Here is a 13,913-nt window from a genome sequence, read left to right on the forward strand (position 1 = left end):
CCGTCAGCATGCATTATTTCATAAAATCATACTTATAGTTTACTATTTATATATAAAAACCGTAAAAAACAAAATGTAGATACACAGCTTTTATTCACAAACAAAAATGTAATCAAATAAGCAATGACTTCTCCTTATCATATTTTAAACACAATATGTCAACAAGATAAAAACATGTTGTAGAACATATATTGTACTCTATATATCTAGTATACATTTATATAAAAAATGATCAAGCTTTAAAACAAAAAAGGTAATATAGAGATATTAACCATAGATTATTATTGCAATTCACAATGGATATGTAAATATAAACACTCCACAATAATGATAAATATATCTCAAGCATACATGAAGTCTGTATATATAATGTATGTATGAAGGTATTTTTAAAGCATTATAAATCATTATTCCTTATAACACACATTGCAATTTTATATATTTACGTAAACAATATATATTTTATAACATGGCTCTACAGAATACTTTATTCTGATAAAATATTTTATAATGATGGCTAATTTATATTTCACCACTGTCCATGGCAGCAGTACAACACTTTTACTTTACTATTTATTAATTAATTTTATCTGTCTACTGTATCTCTCTCTCTCTCTCTCTCTCTCTCTCTCTCTCTATATATATATATATATATATATACATATATATATATATACATACACATATATATACATATATGCAGTACATACATATATATACATATACATATATATATATATATATATATATATATATATATATATATGTATATATATATATATATATATATATATGTATATACACACATACACACACTGATAAATATTTTTCAAATGAAAGCCTAATTTCTAATGCATTTCATTATTTAAAGGTTTTTAATATACAAGTGATTATAAGATGTATTATTGGGCATAATACTACTACTACATTATATATACAGACTTCAAGTAAATGGTTACCCATCTTTCTATACACGAACCAAAGCTTACTTTTACAATATCAATTCCAGAGAAAGAGAAAAAAGAAACAAGCACGCCTGTGAAATTAATAACAGTGATAAAAAAAAACAATAATTGGTCCTTTTTGTTAAACACTCTCTAGTTGTTTAGAGAGCAGAGGAAGTACTGTCAAATTTCACGTCTCTTTGAAAAGCGCATGCTCATATCAATCACAAAAATGTCCATATGAGCATTATGAGTCTTTATGAGTCGGAGTTGCAGTAATTGAGGAAAGCCATCATGCCTTGGGCCGCAGAGCATGTCTCCACTGAGTCTGAGGCATCCATCCTACTGTGGTTCAGGCTGTAGTTGAGGTCGGTTCTTCTAGTACGGATATTGCTTTTGTTTCTTCCCTGCGAAACAAGCGAGCCAAGTGCACAGCAACATGGCGGAGGCGGCGCCCGCCCCGGTGCAGTAATATGCCCAGCCGATCTGACAAGAGCCTGAAGACAAGACCGAGACAAAGAGTGTGGGCATTAGTGAACTTCTAAAAGCTTCAAATGACAAAGAATGAAGGAATCATATGTGTGATGGATGATGTTTATCAAGAAATGGTATGTGACAAAGATTTTTTTTCTTTACTTAATGTAGCTTATGGAAAAGTATGGTACAAAGTTGTAAAATTTGGCACACTGATTCAGATGTTGTTAATATCCCTAAAGTCTCTCAAACCTTATAGCATTAACCGTTTTAAGTATAATATAATTTTCAGCCAGTTGCTCTAGACACAAAAATTTGCTCCTGCTTCCTTGGAACATGCAGAGTTCAGTGCACCAACGAAATTTTAGTATCATTTTATACTATTACAGTTTTTGTTAATATTTTGAATTATATTTTATTGTTCTATTTTTATTTGTATTTTAAATGTAGCTAAAAATGTAGCTAAAATTTTAGTGATTAAGTTTTCTGTTTTTGTAAGTTTATTTGTTTGATTGTTTTATATGTCTATATAATCATTTGCAAATAGCAGTCCATGACGTCACACATAGAGCGCTCATGAGTATAAAAGGGCGCCTGAGTTACACGTCATTAGGGTTGGGTATTGGTTGGGTTTTATCCGATACCAGTACCTACTCTGTATTTTTCAAACGGTTCCAGTGCTTAAACGGTTCTTGAAACGGTACTTAAGAAAACTAAACCGCACACACTTTATCAAAAAAATAATACCTCTCTGTGTGTGTGTGTGTGTGTGTGTGTGTGTGTGTGTGTGTGTGTGTGTGTGTGTGTGTGTGTGTGTGTGTGTGTGTGTGTGTGTGTGTGTGTGTGTGTGTGTGTGTGTGTGTGTGTGTGTGTGTGTGTGTGTGTGTGTGTGTGAGAGAGAGAGATTTTCTGAAAAAAAAATTCTGATTCCTGATTAAATGAAAAATTGTGCCGTGATGTAGCCGAAAAACACTTGAGTTTAGATCAAAATTTTTTCTTCTCATACTATGACTTTTACAAAACAGAGAAATATCTGACACTGAGCAGAAATATTTAACACACACAGTATAGCCTCATATAAATATACTTGATATTGATATACTGTACTTCATACTTGATATGCAAGATTTGCAGTTGGCATTAAAATACTAGACTTATCCGAAGAGGAACACTGGCAGCTGAACTTGAACTTTAGTCAAGCGTGTCAGAGGTTTTGGGTTCTAATACGCATTCGTAGTTTTTTTTTGGTTTTTGTTTTTTTCAAAACCGATTATGCTCATCAGTGGTTGTATATCAAGCAGAGACACTTTGTGTCCATTATATTTTGTGATTTCACCAGAACGAATAGATATGAGGCGCCGTCTAGGGCTTAAATCAAAATTCATTCATGCACATATGAAACCCTTGCATACACATATACTAAGTAGTCACACATACATGTATACTTCTGAATGCTCAAACTAATACATATGAAATGCACAACGTCACATCTAAAGTCGCTCATGCACACACACGCAAACTCTACACACACGAGACGCGGAACTCATACTCATCTGAGACGTGAGCACACACACACACAAACTCTCCGCGCACATACTCATCTGAGACGCGAGCACGCACACACAAACTCTCCGCGCACATAATCATATAGACGGCGCCTCATAAATAGTTCGATCTCCGCAACGTATTGAAGCGCGCGTCCGAGTGAAGACAGTGCGGTGTGCGCGAGCCACAAGAGAAAACACTGTATCCGCACCACTGATCGCAGCGGCAACGAGCACTTTGATCACTTGATTTAAAAAACACATTTCAGCGCTAGATCATCTCTTATTTAACAAACGAACTAAATGAATGCTCTGCTGGTTTACTGGAGATGTTTTATTATTGGATCATTCGTGCCGCGAGATGTTTTATAGGGGGCGGTAAAAAACGTCAGGCACCGAAATCAGGCACCGAAAGTTTCGTTCTTATTCGGTCTCGTTACTACTGTTTACGTCGGAACCGGTTCCCTATTGGAACCGGGTTTTGGTACCCAACCCTACACGTCATCAGCTTTTTTTGTCTTCAGGAGCCGCTTGTTTGTATGCGCGTGTAAGATAAGAGCTGGTTGGATCGTTCGAGGAAGCTGGACATGCTCTTTATGTTGCATTTGTGGTAAGAAGCTCTGTTCTTGCTTGATTTTCTCCCAAGGGATACAAATCTAGCATTTGCACAGAGCGCATTCGGCGCTTGAGAAAGTTGGAGGAACTCATGTCGATGCATTCTCAGTAAGGCTCAGTTATTGCTTGATTCTCTCTAGAGACATAAGAATCTAGTGTTTGCATGGAGCGCGTTCAGCTCTAGAAGATGTTGGAGGAACTCATGTCGATGCATTCTCAGTAAAGGCTCTGTTATTGCTTGATTTTCTCTAGAGAGATAAGAATTAGGGTTGTGCCGATGGACGATGGCTGACCGACATCACGATAGAGAGCCACCATCGTGATGCCACGCCCCCCACCCTGTCAGACCAGCCCAGTCTCACAGTAGTTCGTGAAATGGTCACGTAATTGAATCTAATGATTCGTGTACACGGACAAGTTTATCTTTTTTTTTTTTTCTTTTTCTTGATGGTCAGCACAATTCCGTAGCATTAAGAGCGACTACGGTAGCGAGTAGTATGACAGGGGCGAAAATCCAGGTTGGGGTGGTGGATGGGTCAAACAACACAGGACTTTCACCCAGGAGACCGGGAATCGTGTCCTGCATGTCAAGTTTCCAAAACCCAACCGTCCCGTTCTTTTTTTCCTAAACCCAACCGTCCCGTTGTTCTTTTCCTAAACCCAACTGTCCCGTTCTTCTTTTCCTAAACCCAACCGTCCCGTTGTTGTCCCGCGTGTCATGGAAACGTAAACCACCCACAACCTTTTCCTTAACTTAAGGGGCCGTGTTCACTTCCGTGGGCCCATCACGGAATTTTCGGCGATTCTTGCAAAGCTGTATACATCTTCTCTGCGGCAGCCCGACGGGCAGAAAGAATCGAGCTACTTTTTTTCCCCTTTTTTACGTGCAACCTATTGGAAAGCCTGAATGAGTAATTTGTTGGGTTATTAAAATAAAGAAATTATAGTTTTTAAGAAGAAAAAAATATTTACGTAAAGGGATGTAGTAAAATAAAAAGTGTGTCTGTTGTGTTCTTTTGGCGCGCCTAAGAAAGACGTCTCAGATGGATTTTCCCCTAAAATTGGACAGGAGGAGCTCTAGGACTGACTCACAGGGTAACCCATGCTTGACTCTCTCTTGAGGGATGAGAGTTGAGCGTCTGCACCTCGCGGGACCACCGAGAATGGTAAGGATCAATCATGGGGATTGTAGACGGAGCATAGGGAGGAGACTGACGATAGTTTTTCCTTTTGGGCTTCTCCTGGTATGTTTTTTTTTCATTTCATTTGAGGATGCTGCTCTGTGGCTGATTTCAACCTGACAGATTTAATGTGACAGGTCTTATTCTGAGGAATTAGATGCAGAGAGAGTTGAGGCATGTTTTATTAATAATCCACCTCCTCCCCTGTAACTGAATGCGTTCACTGTGATGAGCCGTGGTGAGGGAGATCCCCTCTCACTTGAGTTTTTTCTTGTGGGATGAAAGTCAAGTGTTTGCACCTCACAGTTCGGGCCCCATGTCTGCTGAAGCAGCACGTCAGCCTTGATTGTGGGGTCATAAGTTGGCAAAGTAGAGGTGGATGTTATCAAATAAATCTGTCTCCTCTGCTTACCGCCATGGGGCTCATGGAAAGGCATATGCGGAGGAAAGACAGGCCTTTGAAATCCAGGCCTGTGAAACACCATGAAATCTGCCAAGAGGGACCTAGTATCCCCTGCGGCTTCCTTGGGGTTCAGAGCATAGGTGATGAGAGTTATTGGGAAAACTCCATTATGTCCTGCACTCATTTGCCTCCCTTTCCCGAGTAAAGGGTAAGAATGTACGTTACCATCTTGAATGGTCACTTTAGTAAGCTGCTCAAGTACACCTTAGGGTAGAGCTAAGTGAATGGAACTATAATGGGAAATTCACAAAAGTCCCTCTGTTTCGCTTACCTCCCTCCCCAACTGTTGCTGGGTCTGGAAGAAGGGATGTATGCTCCCCTTTGGTGGAGTGCTTATATAGGTATGATCAGTGTTACAAACCAATGAGTAGAGGTGGATAACTAATGGTGTCCCCCCTTATTCCCCCCATACTTATTGTAGCAGTAGTTCTTTAGTTGAACCATTAACTATAGTGAGTCCTGGAGAAGTGCCATTTACTCAAGTCAGGGTATGAGCAATTCTCCCCTAATTACTCTAGGGTCGTTAAAATTTAAACAGAACAAAATTATAAACGCAACACTTTTGTTTTTGCCCCCATTTTTCATGAGCTGAACTCAAAGATCTAAGAGTTTTTCTATGTCCACAAAAGGCCTATTTCTCTCAAATATGTGTAAATCTGTGTTAGTGAGCACTTCTCCTTTGCCGAGATAATCCATCCACCTCACAGGTGTGGCATATCAAGATGCTGATTAGACAGCGTGATTATTGCACAGGTATGCCTTAGGCTGGCCACAATAAAAGGCTACTCTAAAATGTGCAGTTTTACTGTATTGTAATAAATCCTCTTCAATGGCTCCTCTTCAACGGCTGTGCATAGTTGCTGGATATTGGCAGGACCTGGAACACGCTGTCGTTTACGCCGATCCAGTGCATCCCAAACACATTCATTCATGCTGACTGCAGGAATGTCCACCAGAGCTGTTGCCCGTGAATTGAATGTTCATTTCTCTACCATAAGCTGTCTCCAAAGGCGTTTCAGATAATTTGGCAGTATATCCAACCGGCCTCACAACCACAGACCACATGTAACCACACCAGCCCAGGACCTCCACATCCAGCATCTTCATCTCCAAGATCGTCTGAGACAGCCACCCGGACAGCTGCTGCAACAATCGGTTTGCATTACCAAAGACATTCTGCACAAACTGTCAGAAACGTCACAGGGAAGCTCATCTCCATGCTCGTCGTCCTTATCGGGGTCTCGACCTGACTGCAGTTCATCGTCGTAACCAACTTCAGTGGGCAAATGCTCACATTCGATGGCGTCTGGCACTTTGGAGAGGTGTTCTCTTCATGGGTGAATCCCGGTTTTCACTGTACAGGGCAGATGGCAGACAGCGTGTATGGCGTCATGTGGGTGAGCAGTTTGCTGATGTCAACGTTGTGGATTGAGTGGCCCATGGTGGCGGTGGGGTTATGGTATGGGCAGGCGTATGTTATGGACAACGAACACAGGTGCATTTTATTGATGGCATTTTGAATGCACAGAGATACCGTGACGAGATCCTAAGGCCCATTGTTGTGCCATTCATCCACGACCATCACCTCATGTTGCAGCATGATAATGCACGGCCCCATGTTGCAAGGATCTGTACACAATTCCTGGAAGCTGAAAACATCCCAGTTCTTGCATGGCCAGCATTTCTCACCGGTTATGTCACCCATTGAGCATGTTTGGGATGCTCTGGATCGGCGTATACGACAGCGTGTTCCAGGTCCTGCAAATATCCAGCAACTTCACACAGCCATTGAAGAGGAGTGGACCAACATTTCACAGGCCACAATCAACAACCTGATCAACTCTATGCGAAGGAGATGTGTTGCACTGTGTGAGGCAAAAGGTGGTCACATCAGATACTGACTGGTTTTTGGCATTTTCAAATACTTGTCAGGTATGCTTGCCACAGCTGAGGCTATGTTGAGTATTTCCTGTTCTGTTCTGCTCTTGAGGCCATATAGGGCTGAGGCCTGTCCTGCAAGGGAGAGAGGAAATTGTAACAGCCAGGACTTCCCTTGCTGTTGAGCATAGTAGCTTTCCTAGTGGGGATCTTTCCTAATATGTTGGCTTAGGGAGTAATACCACTATATGAGTCACATGGGATGCGCCCATGGGGTTGACAGGCTTTTGTCTCTGGCTGGGTAGTCTGTAAAGTCAATTTATGCTATGCCCTCTATGTTTGTGCATATTCACAGTCTAGTGAGGCAGGCATTCCCTCAGCATGGCATAGTGGGTGTTGGTTCCCCATAGTGCCAATACCAGAAGCAGCAGCAAAGTTCCACTTTGAAAGAAAACGTCTTACACCGTGTCCTAACCAGATGTGATGCAATAAGATTCCAGCGACAACGTGATGCGACTACGAGATGTGACAAAATCAATCAAAAACCACAGATAATCAGAACAGGCAGGTTACTAAAACAATCTTTGTCATAGAATACACTTGTTTGTTCACAGTTTGAACGTTCTTTTCAAGATCTGAGGTCTGAGATCTGAATTATCCATTGTTGCTTTCATATGGCTACAAAGCTGGGAGCACTAAATGATATTCAAAGTCGCATTACATGCTTTTAACATTAAATAAAGCACATAAACAATACCTGAGATTACCATTGCCATACTTTTTGTTGATGTTCCAGCCGCAATAAACTAAAAAAGAAACCGTTTCTAAACCGTTTCCCTCAGATAAAAGTTGATGATGTGTAACTCAGGCACCCTTTTATACTCGCGAGCGCTCCGCGTGTGACGTCATGGACTGCTATCTGTCCATCTGTATCATCCAATGATAATTGACTTGTTCCAATTGACACTGGTCTTGTGATTGCGTTCCCCATAGCATCAATACAAGACACAGCGTCTTGTTCCCCTTCCCGGTTCCCTAAGACATTTTAGTTTTTAGTTTTCATTTAGTTTATGTTAGTACTTTAATAACTTAATCAAAAGGATATGAGAAATGTTTCCTTGGCAACTAATGCTGGGAACACACCAAAAGATAATCGGGCTGATTTTGGGCCGATTTCCCCCCTTCCGACAATCCCAGATATGTCCCGATTATCTTGATGGTTCTACAGATTATCAGATTTTCCCTTTGTGTGAGGTGTGTTAAGAGAACCTGATTGGAAGAACGTCGGAGAAACGCCCTATCACAAATCATAAATATTCAACATGTTTAATATTTACGATCAGAAATCCTGATGTGTGGGGGGAACCCCAAAGACAAACGCGCGCACACTCTGGAGATTATCACGTGAAACGAAACAATATCCAATCAGAAAGCGAGATGGTGGAAGACGGAAGCATAACAAACGCACTCATGGCACAGCACAAACTGAAATTGATGTGGACAGCAGAGGTGGAGGATCAGCTTGTTGATTTGTGGCAACAGCACAAATGTTTATACAACGTGTTGTGTAAAACCTTTCCAAACACCATCATCGCAATTTCTTCCTGCATATCGTTCGCCATGCTTATTCTGAGGTCTCGCGAGATTTTGCGAGATTTCCTGTGTTCACAGTTGAGACTCTGGTTGAAAATCTGTTTGTGTGTGGCATCATGGCACACCACACACTATAGGAGCAAAATGGTTAAATCTAGGATTTTTTGTCCTCATGTTTGTGGTCTATCACATTTTGAAATTCTTATAAGATGTAAAAAATCTTTTGGTGTGTACCCAGCATTACTGAAACAAATACTGAAATACTTTTTTAAAATATTTTATTTCAAGTAATGAAAATGTTTTTTTTTTTTATGGTTTTAGTTTTACTTTTAGTCTAGTACAAAAATGTACATCTAGGACCAAAATATAAAGTTTTTAGCATTCATGCCAAAGTCAAATGAACATAGCTTCTAAAATCAGTGAAGTGTTGAATATTTTATTAGTACAAATGAAGCTGCTAATTAAAGGCAGAAAAACAGTGGAATCATAATGATGATTAATTACATAAAATTGGAGAGTGCCATGCAGTTATTTGCATTTATATAAGTTCAAGGGCATTCACGCTAAACATAGCATCAGACCGATGGGAATAAAACAGACTACGGCTGCTTAGTGGATCAGCAGGTAATTCAAATTACAAAATGAACAGAAACGACCAGATTCTATAACTTAAAAGAAAGAAAGACAGAATGCAAGACCCTGAGGCTCCCTACAGGTACATCAAAGGACCAAAACCTCTTGATGTCTCATTTAAAGCAACACTCATAGGGAGACATGCAAAACTTCTGGGCCACATTTGTTTGTTCCCCCATTGCGGCAAATATTTCAAACAACTTTGACGCATTTGCCCTTTGCTTTCAAATCATGTGCTGCCTTTAAAATAGTAAAACTCCCCAGAGTGAGAGCAGACAACCTCAGGAAAGAAATATTCTCAATTCCTCCCAATTTGTTTGAGCCAGATGTTACACTATAATGCAGCTTCTTACTTTGAAATCATGCAGCCCTTTTCACTCTAAATAGCTGTTGCAATAGCAACTCGATATTGTTTTTTTATAATAAAAAATATACCTTCTGACAAACAGCCGAGGTCTGGGATTTTCCTAATGCAGACACAGCCTGTCATTTGTATTATGGGCGGTGAATGCTAAACAAGCTCTCTCTACAAGTCTGAGTACTTGAATCAACGGTCATTTGCATTCTATCCTTTTCATGTTGCCAGTCTCATGGTGACTCATAGTTTGTTGCAACATTTAGTGTTGTTTGTTAAGGCAAGAATTGCTCTAACTATCGGTCATACTTTGAACGTGAATGATGGCTCAAAACTATGTGGCTTGTTGAAGAGAGCTGTGCTGTTACTGTTTAAAGCAATTGAATGCACAATTTGAATCTGATGAATGATAAAACAGGCAGCAAATTTATGAGTGAACTATACCTTGTGAAAAAGAATTGCACTTAATCGTATTTAATGTGCACTTGTAGTGTACTTCAAATGTATTATTATTTTAGTAAAAAAAAAAAAGATTTTAAGTATATATTTAAAAAATATATATATTATTAATTAAATAAAAGGCCACTTAAGCATACTTTAAGAGAGCACACTTCCGTGGCTGTTCCTTTACACTCTTAAGTACACTTTTAAAAAATGCACTTTGTAATAATTTCAAATTAAAAGTTTTACTTTAAAATACACTTATTTTAATGTGTTGAACATACTAAAGCACATGCAAAGTACTTGATTAATAATTTAAAGTACACATTAACCATGTTTCAAAGACAATAGAAGTAATTAAAGAAAAAGAACTCTAAAGTTCAGCTAATTGCATTTAATATGAATGTATAATACATTTATATTTTATTGCAAATAGTATGCAGTTAACAACATTACATTTAGTCTGCACTTATTTACATATTTTACCATATATATTTAAGTGCTTTTTATAGTATGCTAAAGTGTACCTCTTTTTTACCAAGGATCTCTAAAGCAAGGTCAATTGTTGGACAAAGTGCATTAATAGTTCAGTGCTATCACTGTAAATAATGCAGATGTTTGAAGATGTATATAAAGTTCAGAGTGAAGGTGACATGAGGACGTACCAAGTTGAAACTGATCTGAGCTGTTGTTACACGTCTGTCGGACCTCCTCACTGTCCCACCCGAGAGGATACAGAGCACAGCCTGACCCGATGAGCAGACCTGAGGAAACAGACACAAGAAGACATGAATGACGTTACTCATGTCATGTATAACAGACTATACGCATGCACACAATCATTAGTGGCGTTTGCTAAGCATAAGATTTGCTAAGGTTTTTCAAAGTTTTAAACTTTAACTACACACTTTGTGCTACAGACATGAATGACACCTCAAATAAAGTGGCCTGTGCTATTCATTTAGTGATCAGACTATAAAAATACCATTGCCTAAAAGTAAGCTGCCACCTAGAACTACCCCGAACACCTAAACAAGCAGTTAACTAATGTTTACTAATGGGACCTTATTGTAAATTGTCATCAAATATTCTAAGAAACATTATAATTGTTATGGTGCAGAAGGGAAGAGGATGATGTATTTGCAGCAATTTATTGATGGATCCAAACAAACAAAGAAAATCCAAACAGGGAAGACAATATTCCAAACTAGAACACACACTATAATTCAACGGGGACCGGAAACGCAACAGCTTTACCAAAACATGTAAAGACAAAGACTGAAACACAAGGGTTTATATACTCTGGGTAACAAGGGGCTTGACAAGGCACAGGTGATAGAAATGAATCGCTAAAGTAACAAATGAGGGAGTGGGAACACGGGAACTAAAAACAAGAAGTGAACACAGGAAACAATGGAAACAGAAAATACACTTTAAAATAAAAGTCCAAAACAAACCCAAAAACTAGTGAACATGTTACAATAATAAGACAGAAACTGCCTTTAAACCAAAAATGAGGTTAGTAACATAATCAAAGGCTTCACGATTTTTGCACCAATTTTTGACCCAATTTGCAGTCTAGATGAGTTGACAATAATTGCAGAAAATCTGTGACAGTTTGAGAGATTGAGTGACAGTGACAGTGTGAGATTGGGATTTTACAGAAAATCCCATAATGTATGATGGGCGATTGGGCACAGACACCAATTTTTCAGCTTCAGACTATGATTCCAATCATTCGGAGGATATCAAAACAAGTTTGATATTTTGAGCCGATAGTGAATGAAGCGTCGTCGCGTTGGCGAGTTTTTTAAAAGTTACTTTTTAAAAAGTAATGTGTTACAGTTTTGTGTTATTCCCTAGAAAAGCAACTAAATGTGGTACTTAGTTACTTTTTTGTGGAAAGTAATGTGTTGTTACTTTTTGTGTTACTTTTTCTCACCTGGGCTTGGATTGCTTGTTTGTTTTTTAATAAGAAAAAAACAAAAGTTTTATTTTTGGGAACTGTAAAGGCCCTTTCACACCAAAAGTGAACTGAATAAGCCTCAGGCTGAAGGAAATGCAAATTCACTCCAGTACAGTAGAGGGCGCCGCTCAAACAAACCTTTCAGCTGCTACTGTTCTGGATTGGAGAAGAATTGGATGCAGAAGAAAGTTCAACACTCTTACTTTAGCAATAAAAACAAAAACATGAACCACAAATGTGATGTTTATCTGAAGTCATTTTTGCTTATTTGTATGGTTGAACTGGATCATCAAAGGTCTAGCAAAGACACTAGAACTACAATAATCATCATGTTTACACACAGCACACACAACACCTCTCCACTTACTCCCGATTTCTCTCAGCATGAGGACATGAGAGCTGTCAGTGGATAAAAGGGAAAACAAAGTAACTTCCCAGCAAGCAATAGCCATCATTTCACCATCTAGGTTAACTATAGACCCGATATAGTCCGGCTATGAGTAACCCACTTCTAGCCAAAATAACCTTAAATTTGGTTACATGTCGTTTTAGCCAAAATAACATGCGAGATGTATGATATTCCATCATGTAAGCACAGTAAACCATTATTACAAGGTGTTTGGTTTCATTTCTTCACTCATTTCATTTCTTTGTTATCTAATTGATGACTAGTCTATTATTGGGCGATGGTTTAGATTCATTTTGATGGTTTAATTAATTAGCTTAAATTTTCACTGACAGCCCAAATTCTGCCTTGTTTTAGCCTAGACGTCTGGGCTGTGTTTGGACGGCTATTATGCGTCTTTTAAACGCAAAATTGCTTGCTGGGTTGCGTTACTTATTTGAAAAAAGTAACTCAGATTTTTTGTTGTAAATTTAAAAGTAATGCATTACATTACTAGTTCCTTAAAAAGTAATCTGATTACATTACTCGCATTACTTGTGATCCATTACAATAACACTGATGCATCGCTACTAAAACTGTCCTCCATCGTCTGGTTCAAATTAGTAAAAAGGTATAAAATGGAGAAGGAGATAAAGATATTTAGCTGGTTGGCGTACGATTCAAACTTTAAACCAGGAGTTATGAACTCTAAATTTAAAAACTGGGCTAATAGAGGTCTGAACATACTAAGTAATTTTATCAAAAAAGGGGAAATTATAAGCTTTCAGAATTTAAGGCAGAAATTTGATTTGGAACATCAAGACTTCTATATGTATCTTCAGGTTAGAGACCATTATCAAAGGGAGATAAGGCCAGACCTCCCGAGTGAAATAAATGTTATAACCGAAATTTTGGGGTGTGCATATAGGAGCAAAGGAGAAAAGTTGATATCTAAACTGTATCAGGGATTGGTATCCAACAGAAGAACTTCAATACTTTATATTAGAGATAAATGGAAAAAAGAATTATTAGTAGAAACAGGTGATGACGAATGGTATGACATATGTGAAACTCAACTAACCACATCTAGTTCTAGAAATTGGAAAATATTTTGTTGGAAAAATGTGGTAAGATTTTTTATAACACCAAAGATCAAGAGGGCTACCTCATCAGTATGTCAGCCCTGCTGGAGGATGTGCGGTGAACAGGATGTGGTTCATGCACATATTTTTTTGGCAGTGCACAAAATTATCCCAATACTGGGATAGTATCTGGGAGGAATCAGGGAAAATACTTGAATATAAACTACCAAAGACATGCTCAGTACTGTACTTCGGAAGTCTAACAGAAAAGAAAGTGCAAAATAAAGACAAATACTTAAAGGAGAACTCGGCAACTCTAGCAAACTCTAGTCACTTCTTCGCTGATTTTCCCTTTTGTT

General features: G+C 38.7%; 1 protein-coding gene across 2 annotated transcripts in view; it reads right to left on the reverse strand.

The window, feature by feature from the left end:
- Positions 1 to 867: 867 nt before the first annotated feature.
- LOC308693412 (LHFPL tetraspan subfamily member 6 protein) overlaps positions 868 to 13,913 on the reverse strand; it is an 87,714-nt gene continuing 74,668 nt past the window's right edge. Inside the window, exons 3-4 of one of the 2 annotated variants that reach the window (XM_081370296.1) lie at positions 10,787 to 10,885; positions 868 to 1,441 (exon numbers count right to left, since the gene is read on the reverse strand). In XM_081370296.1, coding sequence (XP_081226422.1) covers positions 1,323 to 1,441; positions 10,787 to 10,885 — 218 coding nt within the window. In that variant the 3' untranslated portion in view covers positions 868 to 1,322. The remainder of the gene's footprint in view (positions 1,442 to 10,786; positions 10,886 to 13,913) is intronic. The other variant, XM_081370295.1, reaches the window with a different exon arrangement.

This window comes from Scardinius erythrophthalmus, assembly GCF_964197995.2.
Source record: "Scardinius erythrophthalmus genome assembly, chromosome: 7".
Lineage (NCBI taxonomy): Eukaryota > Metazoa > Chordata > Actinopteri > Cypriniformes > Leuciscidae > Scardinius > Scardinius erythrophthalmus.